Here is a 24196-nt window from a genome sequence, read left to right as displayed (position 1 = left end):
ATTAGAACAGATACTGTTATTTCAAGTTACCAATAACACAAATATATTTTATGTGTAATCACTGGGTCCTCTCTGGGAGTGTATACACCCTCCTTTCCATAATTCGTATAGAATATTGATTGAAAAATTGTAACCTGTTGGTATATACCCTAATTTTATGAGTTGGGAAGAAGAAAAGGATCAGCTTCTAGCTTTTTTTTTTATATCCTACTGAGGAGTTAATAGTGTCTCTCAAAACTGATAGGAATACAATTATGAAATTTTTTCTCCACTGGACAAAAATGAGGGGGTGGGGGTAGTTTACCAATACTCCGTGTTCCCCCTGCTTTCTCCCATGAGCAGTGCACACAATGAGAGTTTAGAATTAAAAAAAAAAAACTGTGGCGAAACCATCTGTTTCCTGGAATCAACATTTCTTTTACCTGCATACTGCACAGTACACTGAATACATGAAAACAAAATTTGACACAGATAATGGAAGCTTTCCCACAGGGCCTGATTTTGTAGGTTGATTCAAGGCTCTCCACCACCCACATTAAAACTGATGCCAAGTATTCCAGTTGTTCAGTGAGCTGTTCTCCAGTCATTTATATTCCTCTAATTATGTCCAGGTGCAGGAAACTTGTCCAAAGCTTTTGCTTGCATAACTAGTTTAGATAATAATAAAATTATTTATTTTTTGATTTTTGTGTGATTTACACCACAACAGTCTGTAGATGCATGGGATTATCTTTTTGCTCAGCTGGGGTTGGTCTAGTCTGAGCCACACAAAACTAGTGCTGTCCACCAGGCAATGTAAAAACAAGGAAAGGACTAAATGGAAGTGTAATGTTAAAGACTCTTCAGCAGACAGTTTGTGCTAAATATTTCTAAATGTCTGTAGAAATCATTGACAGGGAAAACATACTCTCCTATAATTACAGGTTTCTCTCCCAGGGATCTCAAGTGTATGGTAAAACCAAGCCAGATTTCTTTGTCTGGAGAAGGAAATACATTATTTTTATTGTATTCTTTCAATTTCATAATGTTGTTTGGCTTCTAGAAGATAAATTGATCCAGATGACTTTCCCTACTGCATAATAGATAATATAATAAGAAGGTGTATATTTTATTTCAGACTATTTTGTAAAATTGAAACATAACGAGACAGATCCCTGAATATCCTGATAATCTGAAAAGTTTCTTTCCTCTGTAGGAAAGAATATATATGTATTACTGTTCCTACAGTAATATATATGCATGTGGTGTAGCCAATGTGCATGTTGTGTTTCTCTGTGCTTCACCAGGGAGTAGACAACTTGTCCCTGCAATTCCTTTCTTAGATACACAAGAATCAAATGAGTGCTCAAACTTCATAACTGAACTTTAAAAACCTAATATACATCATAGCAATGAGCTGCTTCACTTCCTAAGATCTGTAGAAAATTTGGCCTCTGCCTCATGTTGTGGTATTCTCTTGTGGCTTTGAAGGGAATCTCGACTTTTTAGTATTATAAAAAAACCTTCAGCCACTGTAGGGTCTGTCTAATTTGTCACATTTCAAGGCCCATGGATAATTGCCAATGAGCAGATATCAGGTTCAAAAGTCAGACAGAATGTTCTTGTTCATCTGCCTCAAGGAGAACAACTGTGTTTTCCAGCTTCTGTTTATGACCCTTCAATGAAGGAAGATGCAGAGGACCTGTTTGTTCTCTTTTAAACTAGACAGTGAAAGATAAAATAAGTTTAAGGCAAATGCATCACACTTACATAGGGCAGACTCATTGCAGCTGTTCTGAAGTCATATGCCTTCAAGGTTTGTAACAGCGTCATGTTCCACTAGAGGTAAGAATTCTTGTGTATAGGTGGTCAGCATATGTTAACTGTTAATGGACTGTAGTTATTAGCTAAGACAGAAATATTCACTGGGGTTTGTTTTGTTCTCTTGTTTTTTTTCCCCAGAAGTAGAAAAGACCAAATGCCAGCACGAACGAGAAGTAGCTCTTAGCAGTGGAGGTGCTTTCTTCCCGAGGGATGTGAGAGTTGGTCACTTCATTCCCCAGTGTGATGAGCATGGGAATTACCTACCCACTCAGTGCCATTCTACCAATGGATATTGTTGGTGTGTGGATAGGGATGGAAACGAGATTGATGGCACCAGAAGTGGTCCAGGAGTTCGACCACCATGTAAGTGGCTGAAGCAGATATTTCTTGTGGGTATCTCTCTACCCGAGTGCACTGTCTCCCAAATATGGGGCTTAGTCCTTCCCTAAGATACAGCACTGACTTGGAGCAGTGAAGATTTCTGCTGTCCCAGTGGCAGTATGTCTCATGCCCTTCAGTGACTCCAACACACACTTTTCCTTCAGCCAGGGCATCTGGACAGCTGTGGTAAGCTTCTGAATAAGGAGAATGTCTTCTAGTTTCTTCCTTGCCTTGAAACAGTGAGAAGCCCAGATAGCCTCTCCCTCTGGGAGCTGTAATAGCTGACTTGCCTCAGGAAATGAAGGATGTTCCTTCCTACATCTTCCTCACTTCAGCTGCAAAATAAGACAGATTTTTCTAAACATTTGAAGGAAAGAGCAATTACAGAACCAAACAGGAAAAGACCTATTATGTCAATTGCTCCTTCTCTGTCAGACAAGGGGAAAATTTCAGAAGCTTTCTCCATCTGATTATAGTTATTAGTGTCTGCTTATAGGGCTGTTTCCTTCTAAGAAGTCTGACTGTAATTGTGTCTCTGCAAATAATAAAGAGCCTTGTTGTGCTGTACTAGCTAATTTTTCCCCCATCTGTTTCCTTCTCCGTTAACCAGGTCTGAGCACAGCTGCTCCTCCTGTTGTTATTGGGCCCTCTGTTCGACCAGATACGGTACCTCTGCCACCAGGAACGCACTTGCTCTTTGCCCAAAGTGGTAAAATCGAACATGTTCCACTAGAGGGAAACAATATGAAGAAAAACGGTGCAAAAGCACTCTTGCATATCCCAGTAAGTAACTTAGTATACTAAGTCCATACCTTTTAGAAGATTCCTGACAAAGGTGAATGCCACTGTTTGTCTACACACATTGATAATTTAAGTTGAAAACTCAATTTTTACTCTTCATTAAAATTTCAGTATGCCATCAATTTGTCACTGGAAATTCCGGACCTGACTAGTCAAAGATCTTAAACCTAAGCTGTAGAAAAAATAATTATTTCCCTTTAGAGAATGGCTCACAATAGCTCGCAACACAAAATCTAATCTCACATGCCTCCAGCAGCTCTTAATATAAACTCCTCTCTATTCACACTTCTACTGACTTTCTGACTCTGGTATAAAATCTTAGGAGACCTACAATAGCAGTATTCTGAGAGGCCATTTTTTCCATTCCTGGTCCCTCAAAGTTTTTTCCTAAATCTTAATCTATTCCTGGTTTTTCTCAGTCAGTTGTGTGCATTTCTTGGCTACACATATATTTTTCTTTCTTTTTTTTTTTTTTTTGCTTCCTTCCCCGTGTGTAGGCCCAGTGGGTGGTAGATCTTTTTCCCATGCTTCTTACTACCGTCTTGAGGATCTTTTTTCTTAGAAAATGAATCCCTGGTGCTGAGAACCTCTCTTTTCCACCACCTGTGTTACATGCCAGCCCTTTTCACTGGCAGTTTCATCACATTCATTTGTTTTGCCTGAGGCCTAGGGTTTCTGTTTTCATTCCAGTGTTACTGTATTTATAATAGATGGCAATATCAAGTAGCGTGCTGACCTCTTTTTTTTTTTAATATGTATTATACTGAGTATTTAGTAAATCAAATACTGGCTAAATTACACAGATTCACTTCAGTAAATAGTACCATAAATTGCTGTGATGTAAGGGCAAAATCAAGGTTTTGTCCCTTACGTAAAGTGCTGCTGCAATAATGTAAAAAAAGTAAAATGCTGTGTAAAAAATGGTGTAATAAGTCTGAAAGAGACATTATTCTGAATACTTGTCACCTAGTCTCATTATTTACTTGATCTAGCTTCAATTAATTAATTAAAAGTATCTTCAGGAAAGAACGTCCAAGAGATAAGGTGCAATTTTTCCTTGAAACTTTCAATTAAAATGAAACTTTCAGTCTCTGCTAACAGTGTTAGCTTTGTGTTGTCTCTGTTGTGTATTTGCAAAGTGACACTAAGGTGTTTTTAATTTGTTTTGCAGCCTACAGAACTAATGTACACTGATGAATAAGTCCATCTGTTTTAATTCACAGGTTTGGAACACCTTTCTAAGAAGTTGTGTTGCAAAAGCAGCAACAGTGATAAACTTGGGAATCCATGTACACCAATTGCTTTACCCTGAAAATCTTGTTGATTTACCTGGAGGAGGGAGTTTGAACTCTAAACTCAAACTCCACTCCTATCTTCTTTCCGCCTGGAAAATTGCATATAAATGTTTCTTGTTGCTGAGAATATTCTTTCCACCAGAGTGATTTATGTAGCACTTGTTTAAGCTAACTTTTCTTTTAAAATCTTACTTTGCTAGAATTTGAGTCAAATGGTGCTACATAGGAAGTGCAGCCATAATGCATGACTTGGATGTCAGTGCAAGTCATATTTGATAGAAGTCATTATTCCCCTTAAAGGGAAAGAATGACAGGTAAAAAGCACATGAAGGGGTAACACAGTAAGGTGAAGTCATAGAAGTCAGACAAACTGTTCAGTACTAGTACCTCCAAGGCTTCTTTGAAATAATGGTGAATGATGTCTGCTAGTTAAAAGGGACTTTTAATTAAAAGTATTTTTCTAAGATATTTGACAATGACTGTCACTCAATGATCTCCTCAGCCTCTCTTCCCCATTTCCCACCTTTCCTCAAGAATTTTGGTTTTTTCAGGCTTGAGACTTAAAACCATAAATTAGTGCTGCTGATGAATAATTGTTGTTTATCCTAAGCTGATCTAACTTGCTTGTTGTCCAACAGGACAAAGTCATTATTGGAGTTGCTTATGACTGTGTTGACAAGATGGTTTATTGGACAGACATCAGTGGCCCTTCGATTAGCAGGGCCAGCCTGCATGGCGGGGAGCCAACAACCATAATCAAAACAGGTAACAGCACAAAATTCTTTCTCTTGCTACTCCCTAGGATTGGTATTAGACTTGAATTTAGTAATATGTACTTCCTAGGTGTTGCCTGAGCTGACTAAGGGTTGTGTTTATATATTAACATGGAATACCATCAGAGGGTGTCTTTGATTTTTGTTCTGGCAAGCAAGGTAGGTGCTGGATAGCTGAGAATTTGTTACATGTTGCTGCCTGTTCTGAGCTTCCCTTGCCCCTCCCCAAGACAAGCCAGGACTTGCCTCTGCCATATGCTCTGAACTCCTTTGTTCCAAGCACGGGCAAACCCAAATGTAACTCAAACTCTTTAGCAGTGTCTGGGTCTGCCCCCAGTCCTCCCCTTTCCCCTTCTCCAAATAAAAGAAGGACCCGAGAGGGGACCTGCCCTCTTTGGCTTTGCAATCCTCCTGTGAACATCTGTGTGTCTGTCTCTGTTTGAAAGCTTCTAATTGCAGGAATTAGGCAAACCAAAGGCTGTATTTCTCCCTCTTTGCTTCTGCTGGTGGTATCAGCTTTGCAGCTACGATTTGCCACTTTCAGAGCTACTGAAATGCCAGATTGCCCGTGCTACCTCTCTAGGCTGCCCGAGGCTTTCTAAGGCATTGAACGGTAAAAAGCTGTGCATATTCCACAGTTATATGCAGTATTTTTTTCTCCTAATCTCTGCCTGTCAGATGCCTGTTTTACTGAGAAAGGACTGGTGAGCATGGAGGTTGGAGAGAACTCCTGCTCTCTCTTCCTTGGCTTGGGGATCAAACAGCTGAGAAGTTGTTAAAAACCATTTCAGCTGTGACTTTTCCATGACTTCCACTCAAGTTGTAACATGGAAAGTAAAGCCACCTTGTTTGGTTTTTACCCTTTGTAGTTGTTCAGGGATTTGAGAATTAGACTAGACTGTATTGTGGAGTTAGTGTTTATACCATTTATATCTTGTTCTTACACTCTCTCCTTCAAGACTGCTGATCACTGCAGTCCATGTTCATTTTCATTAGAAGGGTTAAGTGCAAGCCCATGCATCTTGGATATTAAAACCTTTTATTGAGTGGAAAGGGCTAAGGGGAAGGAGAGGTTTAGAGAACAAAGTGAATGGTTGGGGGAGGTGTCATTAAAAAAAAACAACAGCAAAAATAGCTGGAGGCACAAGTTGCTTGTGTCCTCAGGATCCTAGAACACCGTTGAAGTCAAGATACTGGAAGAGGTCACCTTTGCCTTGAATCCTTTGCATCCAGTGTTACAAAAACTTATTAAATTATTTTAGAAAAATGATCAACCAGTTATAAAACTCTACAATAACTTTGGTTTAGTTTTCTTTGGGTGTGTAGAGAATCACTGCCTGGATTTTGTGGTTAGGAATAGTCAGTTTGTGGATATTCCATTCAGGCTCTTAGGGACAGCAGATAGATGGGGGTGACTTAGATCCTACCATTGTCCTAGGAAGGAAAAAGGGACAGCTTAAGGCCATCCCTAACCATTCCAGCAGTTATGGAGCTTCATATTTCTGTACCACTTGATGGCTGAGGTATTTTTTAAGGCTTCTTTTTTCATCCCAAAATATTTAATGTGAAAGGGACTCTAACCTGTAGTGCAAGCACGTGCCTGTGCAACTTAGAAACTCTGCAGGGAAAAGATTTTTGCTTTGCACTATTAGTGAATTTTTTCAGAATCTGCACTTTTAAAAATGGGGGAAATTACTATTGCCAAAAACTTAATATGGATATAAATGTCTGTCTAATGAGAGTGTGTAGGCATTAAAATTCTTGCAACATATAAAATGTTGGAAAATTTTTTGAGAAGGCTTTCAGCTAACTTTGATTATTTAAGATAATTCAAGATGCTTCAATGTCACATGGAAACCTTATGGGTTTTATCTGCTATAAAGAACATTGTATATATGAAGATATATGCATTGGATATATGCATTGGATATAAACATTGGATATATGAAGATATCTCATTAATTCTGTCCTGTTGTTTGCATAGGATGTGAATGCTTTTCCTGAAGAGACTGGGAGAGATGTTGCACTTCACTTTTTGTAGGTTAATGGGCATTTCAATAAGGATTCAGACCAAAATAATATTGAATATTCAGCATTCAAATGGATATCTGCTAGGCATGCCAAAATTGAAACTTTAAAATTTCATGAAATAGGAAAATATCTCCCCATCAGAAGACTCATGTTTTGTTTTGATCTTTGCCTTCTTCCTCCTGTGAGCTCCAGCTGCTTTCTTCAGTTCATGTGTATTTTTGTGGAATGTACTGCATTTTTGGTTGAGTTTTTTTAAAGCTCTTGTGATCCAAGTTGTGCTGCTTTGCAGAAACACTGTTTAGTTATGAAGTCCCATCCAGTTCTCCTTTATCCCTGCAGCTGTATAGGCTGTGGAGGCTTTCTTGGCTCTGCAGCTGTGGCAGCACGTTAGGAAGGAGAGTTTTCCTCTGTTGTACTTGCTTAAAGTCCTATCAGCTGTGCATGGCTGTACAAACCTGCCCTCAGGGACAGAGCCTGTGACTGTATCGGGCCTGATGACAATACAGCAGAAACATATTTGTGCCTCTGGAAAGATGGGTGATTAATTAAGCCTTTAAATATTCCCTTACCCCTCCCTCCATGTGGGATAGTTTTTTCTGGCTCATTATCAACCACACAGAAGGGACATTTGCTTTAGACTTCTATAAATCTCCTAACATAGCAGACATAAGGTAATTGAAACAAGGAAACTGGTCAGGGAGCAGGGGCTCCTGGGAATCAGTGACAGCCAATCTTTTGCCTGCTACTGTCTTCTGTTTCCTAAAAGAGTCTGGGAGCTCCTCCATAACCATTTAGTCAGTAATCTTCTGATCCCAGAGACTGGGGACTGTTGCCACCACCACCTCAAAATGAGGCCACCCTCAGCAGACTCTGCCATCAGCAAGAGGAGTAGGAACACTTGAAGATCTCAAGTATATGTGAGGTGGTTTCTTGCAGACAACAGGTTTAGCTCTACAGAGGCACTTAGAGAAATAAAGCTGGTAATGTGAAGTCAGTATAACTGAGTCAAAGTGGGCCCAAGAGCCCTCAGGAGGAGTAAAGAAATGCCTGATTAACATTTACTTTCTTGGCCACTGCCCCTCCCCTCTGGGCATGAGCTGTGAGTCAGAAACAATGAGATACATCTTGTTTGTTCCTTTCCACCTCTTCAGCAATTAATACAAATCTAAAATGTCATGTGTGGAGATTAACTGGTAAATGTAATCCACTTGAGTGGGAGAGCAGAGGATGCTTACACTATTGTGCAACTCTTATTCACAGCAACATCACAGTAGCAAATTCTAGAGAGTCCTACCCGATGTTCTGGGCCAAATGCCTTTTTTCCAGAAAGGTTGCTTGTGTCACATACTGTTTGTTTAATGGCTGTCAGTGAATAAACTTAAGAATTAAAAGAAGGCTGACAGGCCACATTCCATCAGTGTGTGGATCAGCATTTGAAAGGTGCTTTTTTTCAACAGCTGGCTGGTATAAAGGGTCACTTCGCCTCTTTCATGGAGTGACCACGTACAATTCTTTCCTTTTCTTTTGGAGCTGAAATTAAACAGAATTTGATTTTTTTTTTTTTTTTTTTACTTGTCTTTGGCTTCCTTACATTCCACGGCCTGCCTGCTCTTTTTCAATGGAACCTTGAAAAAAACAGAGCAGATTCTCATAGTGGCTGAATTAGACTTTATAAATTTTTTCTGCATCCTGCATCCAAGTTAGAAATTACTAATGCTGAAGCACTAAGGTCATTATTTGCTATTTCCTGTTGCTTTTGGAACAACTAACTGTCCAAGAAAAACTGTGCGCATACAGTACTAAAATGTGTTCCAAGAAGAATTGCTCTGCAAAAACAAAGAACTAGATCTAGATTGTATCAGTTAATGTCATTGTCTCTAGTGTTTAGAGTTTGATTTTGTTTAATTGCTGCATCAGGTAAACTTAGCATAAATTCAGTTTTCAGAGGGGTGCCATGTATGCCAGTACTAAAGAGGGAGAAATATTAAGGGTTATAAAATCCGTTTTATGGCCTTCTAAGAAGGGTAGAATAAGATTCTGACACTACCTGCTGTTCATTTCTCTGTTATCAGCTCTTTCTATGTCTGCCCCTTCGAGTAGAGTTTCTGTGTGTGGCAAGTTTGTTCTGTATGGAACTTTTCATTCTATGTCTTTGTGAGAGTTTTGTGTATTTAAACTTCAAGGTAAAATGCATGTTCCTCTTCCAAGTGGTATAGAGTAGCTTTTGTTGAACCTCAGCCAGAATATTGAAGAAAACTTACCTTAGTTAAAGGTTATCCTTATGAGGTTGATGCAGTGTATTGGGAATAAATATAGTGCCTAGGAAGGTTTTTCTCTGTTCTCCTGCAGACTTGGGAAGCCCTGAAGGGATAGCTGTAGATCACCTAGGTCGCAACATCTTCTGGACTGACTCTCAACTGGATAGAATAGAAGTGGCCAGGCTGGATGGGCGCCAGCGTCGCATCCTTTTTGACACTGGTTTGGTGAACCCCAGAGCAATTGTCGTGGATCCTGTGAGAGGGTATGGATTTGTTGGCAAGAGATATGTGCAAAGCTCGATTTTGTTTATTTGATTATTTAACAGACTGAGGAGAGACCTGTGCTCCATGCAGAACCCCTCTGAGGGACTTCCATCTTACAGTAAATCGTGTGCATGTTAAGGAGTAAACAACAAAGGTGCCATTGAGGGGCCATGCAAATTCTCAGGCACAGAATGTACATCCAAGGGAAAAAAACCCCACCCCTAAAAAATGGCTATTAATAGTAAAACATCAGAGAGTTAATGGCTCTCTCTGGGGATCTCCCCTGAGGATAAACTACTCTCATTCCATTGTGTGTTGCTTATTTGGTACACTGAAAAGAAAAATATAGTTTTGAATGGATCCCAAATGTATGCCAAATGCTCTTGCTTTAGCTTGAGCAGACATGATGGGAGGGGAGATGCAGAACTCAAAATGTAGATGTACATTTTGAATGGCTCTCAGAACTGTTGCAATATAGGTCTTTTTGGTTGGCATCTTGATCATAAGCTAAACAATGCAGAGAAAGCCTTTCTTCTCATGTCTGTGCTAGCTCCTATTGTTTTTAATGGAAGTATATTTGTTACATTTTTACTACACTTTTTTGACTTCTGTATTGAAGCGTAATACGGCCCTTCTTATTTATTTAAATGACTTAGTGGCTGTGTGTTACTTTTGTGTTCTTAGCATTTTCTTAATTACAACAGTCTTTTGAGATTAGTCCCTGTCTTAACTCTTGCCTTTTTCTTCTTCCTAAGAAATTTGTACTGGACTGACTGGAACAGAGAAGCTCCTAAAATTGAAACTTCATACATGGATGGCACAAACAGAAGAATTCTTGTTAAAGATGATCTTGGGTTACCAAATGGACTGACATTTGATCCTTATTCCTCAATGCTGTGCTGGGTAGATGCAGGTAAAGAGGGGCTAAAATGTTTCTTCATAATAGTAGTGGTGTAAGCATGTCCAGTCCTGAAATTATGCACAGCCATAGCTTTTGGCTTTAATGATTTATTCATTGCTATTCACATGTGACTGTGTGCAAGCTGAAGGATTTTGGTTCTGATCACAAAACTTTCTAGGAATGCAACAGATCTATATCTGTGTGTCTTGTATGTGGCTATTTTTTTAGGTAGTGCTTAGGGCTTTGTAGAAGTTTTTCATTTAAGACTAGGGGAAAACCACAGGTTTATCTAACCTGCCTTACAGAATGCCATCCTGGCACTATCGTTCTAAGGCCTGAGGCAAAATCTGGCTTATATTTGACTGAAGCAAGTCTTGAAAAAGCAATGCACCCAAAAGATAAAGAGATGAAAGTTCTGCCACAAGCCCATTGTTAGTTTTGTGACAGTGTCTTACCAGTGGATGGAGGGGAAGTGTACTTTTAATTCTCATGTAATTTTTACCTTTTTTGGCATCTTGCTGTCTTTCACCCTGTAGACTCGCAGAGATGTCTTCTTGTGGGGATGCTTTTACACTTCAAGTCACCTTTCAAGCTTTGGATAAACTAAAATGGTCCAGCTCTCTTTTTCACTGTAAAACAATTTCTCCAGCTTTCAAATGTATCTCCTTCTGCTATCCCTAGTTACTTTCACTCTCTTCCTTTCTTGTCCTCACATTTGCATCTTCTCTTTTTTTGTCTAATTCTGAAACCCATTACTTAGGGGAGACCTACAGGTGTTTACATTTGTTAGCAGTCTTCCCAGCCTGCAGTAGTTTTGCAGCCAGACCTTTTTGCACCCTATCTGCATTTATGAGTTGGATGTTCTTCCTGCAGTGTCACCTTCATGGCCCAACCCAGCAAACATTTTGGGAACATGCTCACCAAGCAAACTTTGAAAAAATCCCCTCCAGGGGAGGTGGAACTAGTTAAAGGCTGCAGTGTCCCTCCAGAATGGAGGAGGCCTTCTGTCAGCTTCCGCAGCAACCTGGGGATGCTGGTATCTGTAGCAGGAATCTCAGCTTGTGAGCACTGGCCATGGTTGCATGGGACATCTATGTTTCTTTAACTTCAGTGGTGTGCTGAGTAGCACTAGCACCGGAGTACTTATCCATTCAATTTTCGGCACATGCATACCTGTGACATGGAGGAAGGCTTTGATTGAACAGCACACTGGAAGATTTCCAGGACTTCTACCCTGTTTGTGCTTGTATACTTTTGCTTGTCTTTCATCCCTGATGAGAGCTCTCTTGTTCTGATTCAAAGGCTTAATTGTTTCATTACACCCAGGTACCAAGAGGCTGGAATGCATGAACACTAATCAGCTTGGTCGACGAAAAATTGTTGAAGGGATTCAGTATCCTTTCGGTGTTACAAGTTATGGGAAGAATTTATACTATACAGACTGGAGAAGGTACATTATCTGCTAAAGAAATTGTGGAGTACTTCACTCTTTTTTTTTTTTTTCCCTGGTAGAAACCAAAGTATGTACTGCATTTCTCATGCCTGACGTCTCACACATTCCTGTTTTGTTGCTTTCCTGGCAATAGCTGATGCAGGGTGGAGTGGATATGTAGAGTTGACCTATTGGTGCTGCCAGTTAACTGAGTTTTCATTTTTTAGCACAGTGATTTGTCCTTGAAGAAAATGCTTTTAGCACTAAACATTTTTGGGGAAGGAGTGGGCAGTAACTTGTTTCTCTTACAGCTGCTGTATTGTAGAGAGCAGACATTCATCATTCTTGGCTCTCTGTGTCCTATATTATATGAATGCTCAATCAAAAATGAGGGAAAAAAAAGTGTTCACTATCTTGATGACACTTTCTTTACTGCAAATTCTCTAAAACCTTGCCATAAGAACAAGACTTTGAGGTTTACTTTAACTTCAGGGAAAAAACCCAATCCCTGCATTTTAAAATAAGTATAGTTCCTTGATGTAAGTGGTTGTGTGGGCTTTATCAGCAAACTCTTACCCAAATGCCTCTAGCAATTGCAGCAGGAGTAGCTATTACTGTGTGTTTCCAAGTTAGAAACTAACAAGTGGGAAGTGGTATTCTAGAACAGGCTTGGGGAACAGTGTGCTACAGGCCTGTCACTTGACTGCCCTTTTATACTTTGGAAGGAAGGATTGCTTATGACTAGCTGTATTCCTTCTGGAGATCAGGCTCCACCTGAAACACATCATTGTCCATATTTGTTATGCTTAATAGCTGCAATGTCAGCTATACCACGTTACTTGTTAGAGGGCAGAATGTGAAAAATGTGCCAAAACTACAACACATGCATCCCTCCTGTACAGGGACATTGTCCTGTATTGGAAGTATCTTCGAAATTATTAAGGTGTCTCCCTGATAAATTTCTTAGCTTCCTAGAGTGAAGGTCGTAACATACTAGGTTTGTTCAGGAAAGGTGATGTCTTGGAGGATTTTACTTCTGGTATCTCTTCCTAATTGTAAAAAAGAAGCAACTTCAGATTTTCTCTGCTTTTGGTTTTGTTTGGTTTTTTGACTGCTTGGTTGGTTTTTTTGTTGGTTTTTTTTTTTTTTTTTTTTTTTTTGAGTTTTTTGTTGTGCTGTTTCATTTTCTCCAGTACTTTCACCTTCATCTCACTTCTGGATATTTTCTTCTGCATATGGCAGGGATGCTGTTGTAGCAGTGGATCGCACAATTTCGTTAGAAAATGATAACTTCCAGCCTCACAAGCGCTCACGACTCTATGGAATCACCACAGCCTTTGCTCAGTGCCCAGGAGGTAATCCAGATGATTCTCAAGTTTTTACAACTGTGTAACACCTTACTGTCCAAATGAACTTAGTAGCACCTCCCATTTATAAGCTGCCAACTGGTTTAGATAGTGAAGAACTGGTTAGTGCTTAGATTTCTGTTTAGTAAGAAATTAAAAGCTGCCTAATTTCTTTTTCATGAAAGCAGTTATAGTTGCCACATGAAACCAGAACTGGAGGGGGAGAAGGGGCCGCTTCTGTCCTTTGTGAAAGGACACGTGTATGATTAGGACAAGCATCTGACCTGTCAAAAATGCTAACATATCATCTTCTAAATGGAATGCTGTATTTATGGCTAGGGCCTTATTCACTTATTAAGTTTAAACTACAGAAATACTACAGTCTTCCAGATGTCCTTAATGAGATCCAGTGTTTTCCAAAATGGAATGTTCAGAAAACAGCAGGTGGTAGAGTGGCTGGACTGAGCTGGCCATTCTGCTCCGCTGAATGTTAAGTTTTTCAGATATGCTATTGAAAAGAGGAGAGAGGAAGCTGATACCCTTGAAATATAATTCAGTTTTTTGAAGCAGTATCATAGTGCAGTTGTGTTGTTCTTAGCAAATCACAAGAGAAGCATTTTCTGTTTTTTATTCCAACATGGCTGGAATTATAGGAGTTGTGCTATTTTTACTTTAGGACTAAAAAAACCCCTTAGGATAGTTTCTCTTCAAATTACTTAATATATGTAATAAAAACTAATTTAGTGGAAGTTTTGTCTCAGAGTTTAAAAATACATACAAATGTCATAATTAAGAAATCAGTTATGTTGTTATTACTAGTTGATTCACATATCCATTTTGGTAGGCAGTGTAAAATTAAACAACATTGTGTGCTCTGAGTAGATGCTTATACCTATAATATTCAGAACCTTGGTGTCATATCTTCTCATCATATGTCTATTTCAAGTGGTTTTCTGGATGGATGCCTTTCGTCTCTGAACCCCTGCTTTTGGCACTGACTTCTCTTTCATTTTACTCTTTAATGTTAACACTTCTCCAACCACCTGATTTTTTTTTTGTTTTCATTGATCATTCCTCTGCTTTTGTATGGTTGGTATCTGAGGATGATGTTCTGCAGCATTTTGGACTTTGTCCCCACATGTTGCACTTCTCTATTTACTCGCTGTCTCTTCATTCTAATATCTGTGACCATGTGGCCAGTTTACAAAGGGTATTTCAGGAACAGCCCAGTTGATTCATGTTGCCTCTTTCACTCTGTCCTGATATCTTAATCTTTCTTTGATGTGAATGTCAAGTTGACACAAGGGATATGGTGACTCTTATCTCCCCAAAGCATAGTTTTCTTTTACTCCTAATCTCATTATGGCTTGTTTCCCTAGTGTAGCCATAAATCTTAACATCTCTTCTATGTGTCTGTTTCAGATTTTATTGTGGGTTTGCATTTATTTTTCTCTAAGGTTTTGCATCTCTGTTTTTTTCCAGGACATAACTACTGTACAGTGAATAATGGTGGTTGTACTCACCTCTGCTTGGCTACCCCAGGAGGCCGTACTTGCCGCTGCCCTGACAACACGGTTGGAGTAGATTGTATAGAAAGAAACTGAACATTAAAATAAGCTTTAGAGCAGCAGACACCTTTTGGAAATGTGCTGTAAACAATTCACTCCTATCAATGCAATCAGGCCCTAAAGATAAGTGCTCCATGCTGCTGACAGCAAGCCACAACACACATATGCAGAGACACACACACACATACAGAGGCAGAGGCTGTTCTGTAGCAGTTAAGCAAGACAGAGTTGCCCAGGTTGGGTCCAGCTTCATGTTATTCCTTGTAATATTATCTCTTTGCTTTTAAAGGTAAATGTGGAGGCCTTAGTTGCATCTGCCGAGGCGAAGGAGGATTTGTCTCTTGGCAAAATTGAAGTAACAAACACAGAACAGAGTAAAGAGAGTGGAACTACTCAAATCCTGATACTGAGTTGTACCTTGGAGTATGCAGCTATCTGCAGTTCTGCAGTTATCTGCAGAAGTGGTGTGCTTAGCCCCCCTGAAAAAATCAGGGGGTCCAAAGGATGAACAGATGAGGGGGAATACCCAATAATAGCACATATTTAATGCCCAGCCATATCCTTCTCACTACCAGTCCTTTCACTTCAAAAACTTGAATCTCAGCTTTTGACTTCTGTATTACAGAAGTACTTTATCCATGTGTTGTAAGGATTATCATTCTCATCCTGGCTTATGTGATCCTTTCCTACAGCACATAATTTGTTATAGATAATCAACACCACTTAGTGGATATATTTGAAGTTTTTGTTAGGTTTTAAGAGATTTTTTTCTCTTCTGTTTGAGGTGGATTCCTGAGTAGTTCCCTAAAATTCACTAAACAAAATTTAGATATTTTGAACAATTGCTGATAGTTCATCAAAGAATGGATGTTGATTCATTGGGAGACAAATGGTTTTAAAGAGATAGACAGTCACATTTGTTTCCTGAGAGGTTTTAAAACAGTATTTCTATGTTTGATTCTATAAGCCTCAAAGTGGTCTCTGAATTCTTTCTTAGCAACCTTTCTTCTTTAGCAAAACATGCCATGCCTTTTTGTAGACCATAAGATACCATGTCAGTTAAAAATCTGATTTTCAGAAAGCTCACCTCTGGTTTGGTGCTTAAAAGAATAAGATAGTGATGCCCCATTTATGTGCCAGTGTTCAGTAACAGCAAAAAGGTGTTCAGAAAATCAAAGCGAAGTTGATATTTTCATCATCACCAGTAAGTTTGGAGAGAAAAAATCTAAATGCATACTCACGTGTCAAATTAGCAGTACAAATCTGGGAGTGAAGTTTGGTTTCCCCACTGTGTGTTGGGAAAGAAGCTTGCCTGCAAACCAACCTGTAGCACAGAAAACAGGGCTTGTGAGGCTCCTGCCAAAGCACATTTCACTGTGTCATGATCAGAGCAGTAAGCTACATCCCCATTTCCTCACTCCCTTTTCAGACACGACAGTGACAGTTTTAAACAGAGCCAGTTCTGAGTCTTAACTGTGTGACATCCTCCTCTTTAATTGTGTATTTATCATAAAATAACAAAACATATAAACATTTTAAAGATCTTTTTGTATAACTTTTTATAACTTTTAATTCATTCTATTCATACACTTAATCAGGTATGTCTTACTGTAAATATCAAAAATTTGTTGAAAGGAAGGTGCTTGATAACTCTTTCTCCAGAAGTATTCACATATCTGGTGAAATATTAAAGTTTACACTCTGTACAGATATCTACAGTACAGTCAATAAAAATGGTTGGTTTTTATTTTCTATAAAAAAGAATGTCATGCCTGCAGAAGGAAGTGAAATGTGGTGTCTCAAATATGTTTTCCTTTTATGTTCTGGATTTTAGCTAACTCTCATGTCTAGTGATGGTACTTCTCTTCAACGATGCAGAATCATAGGGGAAAAACTGCTGTTGGGCCTTTTGTATTCTGGAAACAGTAGGATCCTTCAAAACAAATACATGAGAGTGCTTGAAGAACACAGAGCTTTCTCTGTTTCGATGCAATCTTTTTGCTGGTTGTAAATTCTTGTTTACCTTTGTCAAGTAAGTATAATTCAGTTATCCCATACTTCAGACTTCTACCTTAGTGAAAATGTAGGACAAGGACAAAATTTAAAGGGGGTAGAATTTATCCTTATGCTCAAAAATGCCCTGGTACTGGGTTTCTGGGTGACAGGATGCTTTGCAAGGAGAGAACTACTGGGATCTAAAGGGTGGCATTTGGAGTTACAGCAGGAGATTGAGGGTGATCTGTGCTGGGGACTGCGCGTGGATCTGGACTGTATGCACAGATCTACACAATGTTCCTCTTCGTGCATTATGATGGTTATTAATTTACTAAACACTAGTCAGCTAATTGTATGCAAATCAATGAGCAGTGACAAAGATGTCAAGGAAAATACACCCCAGCAGATCTTCTAGTGTTGATGTGTGAACTTCTGAGCAGTCTGTAGCAGAAAGAGAGAAACAATATTACTGTGGACTGAGTTTTTAGACTGAGTAACTCAGGTATCGTATCTGGGAGTAGGTAGCACTAAACGAGGGGAATCCGTGTCAGTGGTGTAAATGTGGCAGCTTGCACTTCAAAGTTTGCACAACTTCAGCATTCCAGTCCCTAAAAATGAGGAACTTTTAAAAAGCTCTAGCATCATGTTTTGTTTTTCTTCTAATGCTTGTTGCTAACTTCAACTGTTGTAGCTCAATGCCAATGTGCAGCAAGGGCAAAGCTGTTCCCTCAGGGAAGGGAGGCCAGCGGAAGCCATGGCTTTTCCAGCAATGGACCAAGTGAGGCAGACAGTGCCATGAGGTAGCTGGGTTCAGCCCAGGAACCAGACCACCAAGCAAGTCTGTAGTGAAAAGAGTAGGTTTGAAGTCAAGCTGGGAAACTGAGTCAGGATCATAGATCATAATCAGGTTTGGATATAGTGACCAGGATCAGTGATTGCCAGCCAAGTGCACAGTGGTGAGGCAGGCCTACAGCCACGTTGGGAAGTTGGCCAGGACCTGAATCAGTGGGGTGCCTGGCTGTGGCACAGCTCAGGCAAGGACCAGGGTGAGAGCCCCAGCTTTAAATCAGCCTGTAACAGCAAAGAAAAAGGGTTGCCTTCACTGAGAACCCGCAACAGACCTGTTTGAGGATAAGCCTCTGCTGAAGTTCCTTCAAGTTTTCTTCATGCCTTCTGTTAACTGGCTGGCCTTGAACAGCCAGCTAAGCTGCTAGTGCTTGGGTGGTCTCTTGGTGCTAGCACTCCAGAGTTCTTTATTCCTATATATGTTTGCTTTGTCATTGAATCTTGCTAGATCTTTGGCCTTTTAAAATGATCAGAGGTGTTGAGTTCCTTATATTATTCACAGTCAGGCCAGGAATCTCAATCTTTGATGAGATTTAGCATTAGCCGTTTGAGGATATTCTTCCTGTGTCTATCATGTTTTTCCAGTTCAAAGTTCACAAGTATTTTAAATGCTGAAATTGTGAATTTTCAGTTTCCTTCTTCCAATCCAAGAGAGTTAATGGTATCTTTCTTTAAGACAGGGTTTTCTTCTGCTGACCTGGGTCTAATTCGCCTACTCTGTCCTTTTTCTGACTGTTGCTTGTTTGACTGTTCTAGCCTTGCTTCAGGAGCAAGTAAATTTCAGATATACTTTTACATTATGTTTAAGGTTAAAGAGATAATGGAAATTATGATGTATTTTATTTAATTATTACTATTAATTTTTTATTATTATAATAGGCTGGGACTGGTGGTCATATCAGTCTCTGGTCGAAGAAAAGATTCTGTGTAATTGCTGTTCATGGTTTTCTTGCTACAAAAATCTGTAGATACTCAGGTTTTCCAGGAAAGAAGAACAATTGCATCAGTGTTTAAACAAAAGACAAAGTACTTCTTTGAGCTATTCCAGAGGTAAGTTTAAACTTTTCTTAAATGCTTCCATTCAGATCTTCCAGCACACACAAAAATACTTAATGGTAAGATTACTAATGATGTTTACCAATGTTGTAGTAAGTAGCAAAAAAGTGAAACTACTGAAAGTAGTAGAGGCTTCTTCATGACTTAATGGGATGGTTTGGCTACCTTTCCACCTGAAGGGTGTTTGAAAACTGCAACTTTACTCACTTTTTAACTTGCAAATAACCTTCCTCACAGTGAAAATCCAATGTGGCTTTCTGAAGCTCAGCATCCTGGCCAGTGTGTTGTTCCAGGCTGACAAACTGCTTACTCTGCAGTTATCCACTTGCACAGTTTTGTCACAACATATTAGATTTTTAACTTGCTGGCATATGATTAAGAATGACAGATGATTACTAGAGGATAATGACCACTCCATGGCAGTGTCACAATGCATCAGTTTAACCTATGGTTAAATGCAAACTGGGGAGTTTTGTCTAGTATTTCACAATGTATTCCTTGGAGAATTTTCTGGGGAATAAAAAAAAACCAAACCAGGATGTGAAACACGTATGGCTATAGGGAATACAGTTGTGAGAAGCCCCCTGCTTGGCCTGTCTGTAAGAATGAAATATTACCTCCAGAACCTGAGTCACTGGCTGGGTATCTGGCAGGAGATTGTTCATGAACTGATTGAATCACTTTCTTGTTTAAATTCTACTCTAAACTGAAGTCTCTCCTTTATCTTATAAATAAGTTTAGGACAGCACGGCAATAAAACAGGTGAAAGGTCAGTATATTGCATCCTACAAATGTACATATTGATGAGTCTGGAGCTTTGCTTGACAAACAAAAGGCTTGGCTGGCAGTGGAATGCAGTGAATGACCTTCCCTGCTGCTTTGTGGCAAAGCAGATGGGACTGCAGTAACTTAATGGGGTTTTTTGTCCAGAAGGATTCTGGAGCTGATGAATGGGGACAAACTGCCATTCCTACAAATAACCAGGATGCTGTATTTCAGCTTTTGGCTTCTTAGTCTTCAGTGTTCACCAGAATTCATTTGGTTTGTGGTGGTGTTGCTCGCTCCGAGCAGGCAGTGTTTCCTACTCGATTAGTGTCTGGAACACACAGGAAGCGCACAGAGGAGCTGTTTAGTGCAGGGCCTTCGACATGAGGAAAATGGTCTGCTGTGCAGATGTTAGTGGGCCATGGCACATGGTGCCTCTGGATCTGAGCCAGTAACTTGCACAGCAGCACTGGAAAAATCTTCCCAGGAGCTTCCCAGGTTTATAATGAAAGGGAAAATGTTGTGGAAGGCAACTGAAGTTTTTATAGCAGTGGATGAAGAAGTGTGTGAAGTTTGGGAGGTGGGGGAAGCAATTAGCAAGATGATGGTTGTACTGTGTATTGGAGGTCTTCAGTCAGTTCAGCAGTGTGCTGCTGGGTGAGAGAGGCTAAGATGCAGAGTAACTGTTTTGGACTGGATTTCAGAAACCTTTCCAGTCTCTTCCTTTCCCACTGGAACCATCCTATCCCAGGGACTTCAGGCACTGTTGATTCCAGATCCTGTTCTGTTTGAGGGCAAAACCCAAGAGCAGGACGTTTTGTTTTTCCCATGTCTCTTCCCTGCTTTATGTGGATAAGACACCTAACTAGATAAGCCAGAAGACAGTAATAGTCTATCCAGCTTCCAAGCAGAGGGAGAGCATGCTGCCGAGCATAACTTCCCTCATTTCTGACACAGCCCCAGATACCCTGGTGAGCCACTGCTGGCATTTCATGGTGCAGCTGCTCCCTCAAGTTGGTATTCCCAACTAATACCCACCTGCACCACCTTTTCCAGGACTAGATCCTCTAGCTGTGGCTTTCTGTGCACATAAACTGTGTACAGCAAGTGTGTTGCAGGGATCTCTTTTAATACTAAACAGCAACAAAGCACCAGTGTGCTAACAAGCTGCTAAACCTATCCAGAAGCTTGAATCCAGAGGTCCCTGTTGAAGCATTTGTAAACATGAGATTTTTCCCCTTGCATTGTATTACAGGCTGTCTTATTAGTGATTAACATTTGAGGAGACATATCTCATGTATTTTTAAGTGATTGCACTCTAATTAATCATTTATCTTTAGTGGTCTGTTGTAATTTCAAACATACACATATGGGAGATGGCAAACCACACATTTCATCCTCTTCCAGGCAGAGTATCCTTCTAGGCTTTTGCTTCCCAAGGACAGTGCACAACCACAGCACTGATTCCTTAAAAATAGTGAACGGCTGATGTACTGCAATCAGTTTCTGTGTTTCCATGGCTTGTTATTAGATTTCTGTGCTGGCAGGCCAGACTGGCATTTTTATCTGACCTTAACTGAAGAACCAATGGGCTTTGCTTTATAGGTGTTTCAGCCTAAATCCTGGCACGTCTCCTAGATTTTGTACTGTTACACCCAACTGATAAGTCAGAGTATGATGTCTGATATGGCCTCTTGTATCTATTAAATAAAGTGTATTTGGTTCTGGGCCAAAAACCTTTGGCATGATGTATCTCCTCAAGCCAGACATGTCTGTGCTCTGTCATGGCAGGAAAACTTTCAGTAATGACAGATGTCTGTGGTCTGCATGTGCTTTCCTGGCTGGCTGTGACACCTGTCTCTCTGTCAGGTTTTACTGATTAATTTTATGGACCTGAGAGCCTGGACTTTGCCAGTAGAGATGTTTTTAATGTTACCCATTGATTAAGACAGAAAGGAGGAAATTGTTTCTCTCGTGGGATTTATGTGCCCCCTGTGAAAGCTCAGTCCTTACTGGGTGTTCCTTGGAATCAAAACTTTTCAGGGATAAGTTGGAAGTACTCATACTTGTCTGTCTGTTTTGTAGTTTGTCTGCTAGATTGACTGCCTGTGAGAAATGACATTAGGGTCTGAAAACCTCTTCCAACTGTACGTTTTTTCTGAAATAGTATTTTATTACTAGTAGAGCAAGAAAATTTAGCTTTGTTTTCATTCTCTGGTGCTGTGACAAATTTATGTACCTGCAGTTACACAATTCTTATTTCTTTCATTTTGAGCTTGACTTTTACTTTAATGAAGAATCACAAAAGGAGAGTAAGCATGTTCTTATATAATAAAACTCTCCTTCAGACATTGTTTTAATAAGCAACAAATGTGCAACAGTTAAGAAACACACAGTAAGAGTTTCTTTCACCGATTTTTATCCAGAATAATTTTTTCTTCTAGAACCACAGCTTTTAAATACATGACCCTCAGTAACCTTGGCTCCAAAAGGCAAATAAAATTACCAACACACAATAATATTTCTCACGTTTATGTAACTATATGCCTTCTTAGAAGATTCATAGAGAAACTGGGGTTGTAAGGAAGCTCTGGAGCATATCAAGTCCTCACCTCAAAGCTGGTACAACTTCCATGTAAGAGCAGATTGCTCAGGACCTTGTCCAGTCAGCTTTTGAAATCCCCAAAGATGGAGATGCAACAGCCTCTCTGGACAACATCTCAGCACTGAACCACTTCAGTGTTGAAGTCCAAGTCCAGTGGGAATATCCTTTAATGCAACTAGTGGCCATTGCTTCTTGTCATTTCCCTGTGCATCTATGCAAAGGGTTTGGTTCGAGGCCCTTTCTTTAGGTAGTAGAAGACTTACACTAAGCTTGCCTTTAAGGGAGTATATGTGTCAGAAGCTGGGATAGTTGGTGTCTATTCTTTTCTTGGTCATTCTGAAAGTATGTTATTCTTCATGGCTTTTGGCATTTCTGTCCAGTAGGAGCCCTATTCCAACACACAAAATAGCTATTTGTACATTTGCTGGTCCTGGTTTGATTTCTTAGAGCTAATTCACTCTTGGAACTACAACCCCTCTTCCCTGAAAGCCCTGGGACTGAGAGAAGCCCTGGAAAATGAGAGCTGTATTCATACCCCAGGTGTGAGGGGAATTAATCCACCAAACTGCAACTTTAGAAGGACTGGTATGAACACAGGAGTCTTCCTACTGTCAAACTGCAGCTGAAAGGCTTTTGGATACAGGAAGGCAGGAGTACTTAGAGGGAGCTTCACTGGGAAGGGTAGTGTGAGACACACTGTGAAGTTCTGCTGGGCCCTAGACAGGGTCAAACTATTGATCTGGGTATGCACCAGGTGAAATTTGTAGTGACTGACTGTGCAGGAGGGGATGTAAGGCTCTCAAATGCCACATCTATGATGGGTAAGACCCTTTCTGGATGTGCTCCTCATTCCTCTCATGCAATTCACTGGGCAGTGATGGCTGCCAGTGTTGGTCAGTGTCAAGAGACATTCTGTGCCAAATTACTGTCTGCTTACAAATATTTGGCTTAAAGTGACATCAGCAGCTTCAAACTCAGTAGTGGGATGTGAAAATTTCCAACATTTAGATGGTTAAAAGCAAGACCATTAACATAGGTATCAGGTCAGCAGCTCACCTGTCAGGCTGCAGTCTTGAATCATGAAGTTCAAGAGCATATCCCTGAGAATTTGCTGGAGAGATACTTGTGCTGAAAATGCAGCATGGGGCTAAGTGTTTTCTCAAAAGATCAGTAGGACAAGAAGGACCTTCATCCAAATGATTGATAACTATGTTGAAGTGAAGTCAGGATTAATGTTGTCACGGGAAAGGGAGCCTTATGAAACATGTTTAAAGATTCTGTCATTTCAATTACTAGCAAGACATAATATGAACAAAATAATGATTTGAATATAGCATTCTGAAATATAATCATGGGTTTGGAAAATGAAGAACTACTGCTGTATCACAGAAGGCTATGCTGGATATAAGATCTCTTATATTCTGTATCTCTCTGTATTTTGGATTCTGCATTTGTTCTACTCTGGGTTGCCATTGGTCTCATGGAATGTTTAAAAGACAGTCAGTCCAGTCATGAGATGCCAAAACATTCAGCAGCAAAATACTTCTGAGCACAGTATACCTTCAGGCAAGTCTCAGAATTTATTCGTTACTGCCAGTCTATACCATCAAGTCGCAAAACACAAACAACATTTTAAACTTTAAGTGCTACATTAGTGTAATCAGTTAAACAGCCATCTAACTGCATTTATCATCCTCAGGCTAGCTGTAATATTGTGCATGGCTCAGGTATAATTTTCTTAATGCAAAACTGCCCAGTACCACTTAAATTATAGTAATTTCTGATTCAGCATTTCAGGTGGTTAGGCAAGTTACTAATTTCAAAGGGAGAGCCTTCAAGTACAGTTTTCTCTGTTTGTTTTCATGATTTGAGAAGCTTCCCAGAGTTGTGCAAGAGAACAATGTTTTATTCTTTGTATCTTGGATCAGTGTGCTGCCTTGAACTCCCAAGATGCATCCAGCTGCAGCTGCCTCAAATGGAAAATAGATTGGACATCAGAGAGGATTTGGGGGTTTTTTAGGATGCTTGTAATTGGATCCCACAACTCTATTACTTTGCTGTGCAGTCTCCTTACAG

General features: G+C 39.9%; 1 protein-coding gene across 2 annotated transcripts in view; it reads left to right on the top strand.

Moving 5' to 3' along the window:
- NID1 (nidogen 1) overlaps window positions 1-24196 on the top strand; it is a 53266-nt gene that overhangs the window by 27138 nt on the left and 1932 nt on the right. Inside the window, exons 13-21 of one of the 2 annotated variants that reach the window (XM_069010315.1) lie at window positions 1942-2166; window positions 2795-2967; window positions 4919-5045; window positions 9434-9605; window positions 10362-10519; window positions 11834-11957; window positions 13182-13294; window positions 14768-16885; window positions 18574-18613. In XM_069010315.1, the coding sequence (XP_068866416.1) occupies window positions 1942-2166; window positions 2795-2967; window positions 4919-5045; window positions 9434-9605; window positions 10362-10519; window positions 11834-11957; window positions 13182-13294; window positions 14768-14889 (1214 nt within the window). In that variant the 3' untranslated portion in view covers window positions 14890-16885; window positions 18574-18613. Of the gene's footprint in view, window positions 1-1941; window positions 2167-2794; window positions 2968-4918; window positions 5046-9433; window positions 9606-10361; window positions 10520-11833; window positions 11958-13181; window positions 13295-14767; window positions 18745-24196 lie in introns of those variants that run through there. The other variant, XM_069010316.1, reaches the window with a different exon arrangement.

Source organism: Aphelocoma coerulescens, chromosome 3, assembly GCF_041296385.1.
Source record: "Aphelocoma coerulescens isolate FSJ_1873_10779 chromosome 3, UR_Acoe_1.0, whole genome shotgun sequence".
Classification (NCBI taxonomy): Eukaryota; Metazoa; Chordata; class Aves; order Passeriformes; family Corvidae; genus Aphelocoma; species Aphelocoma coerulescens.
The sequence above is the reverse complement of the archived record's forward strand: the minus strand, read 5'-3'. Positions and strand labels throughout refer to the sequence as shown.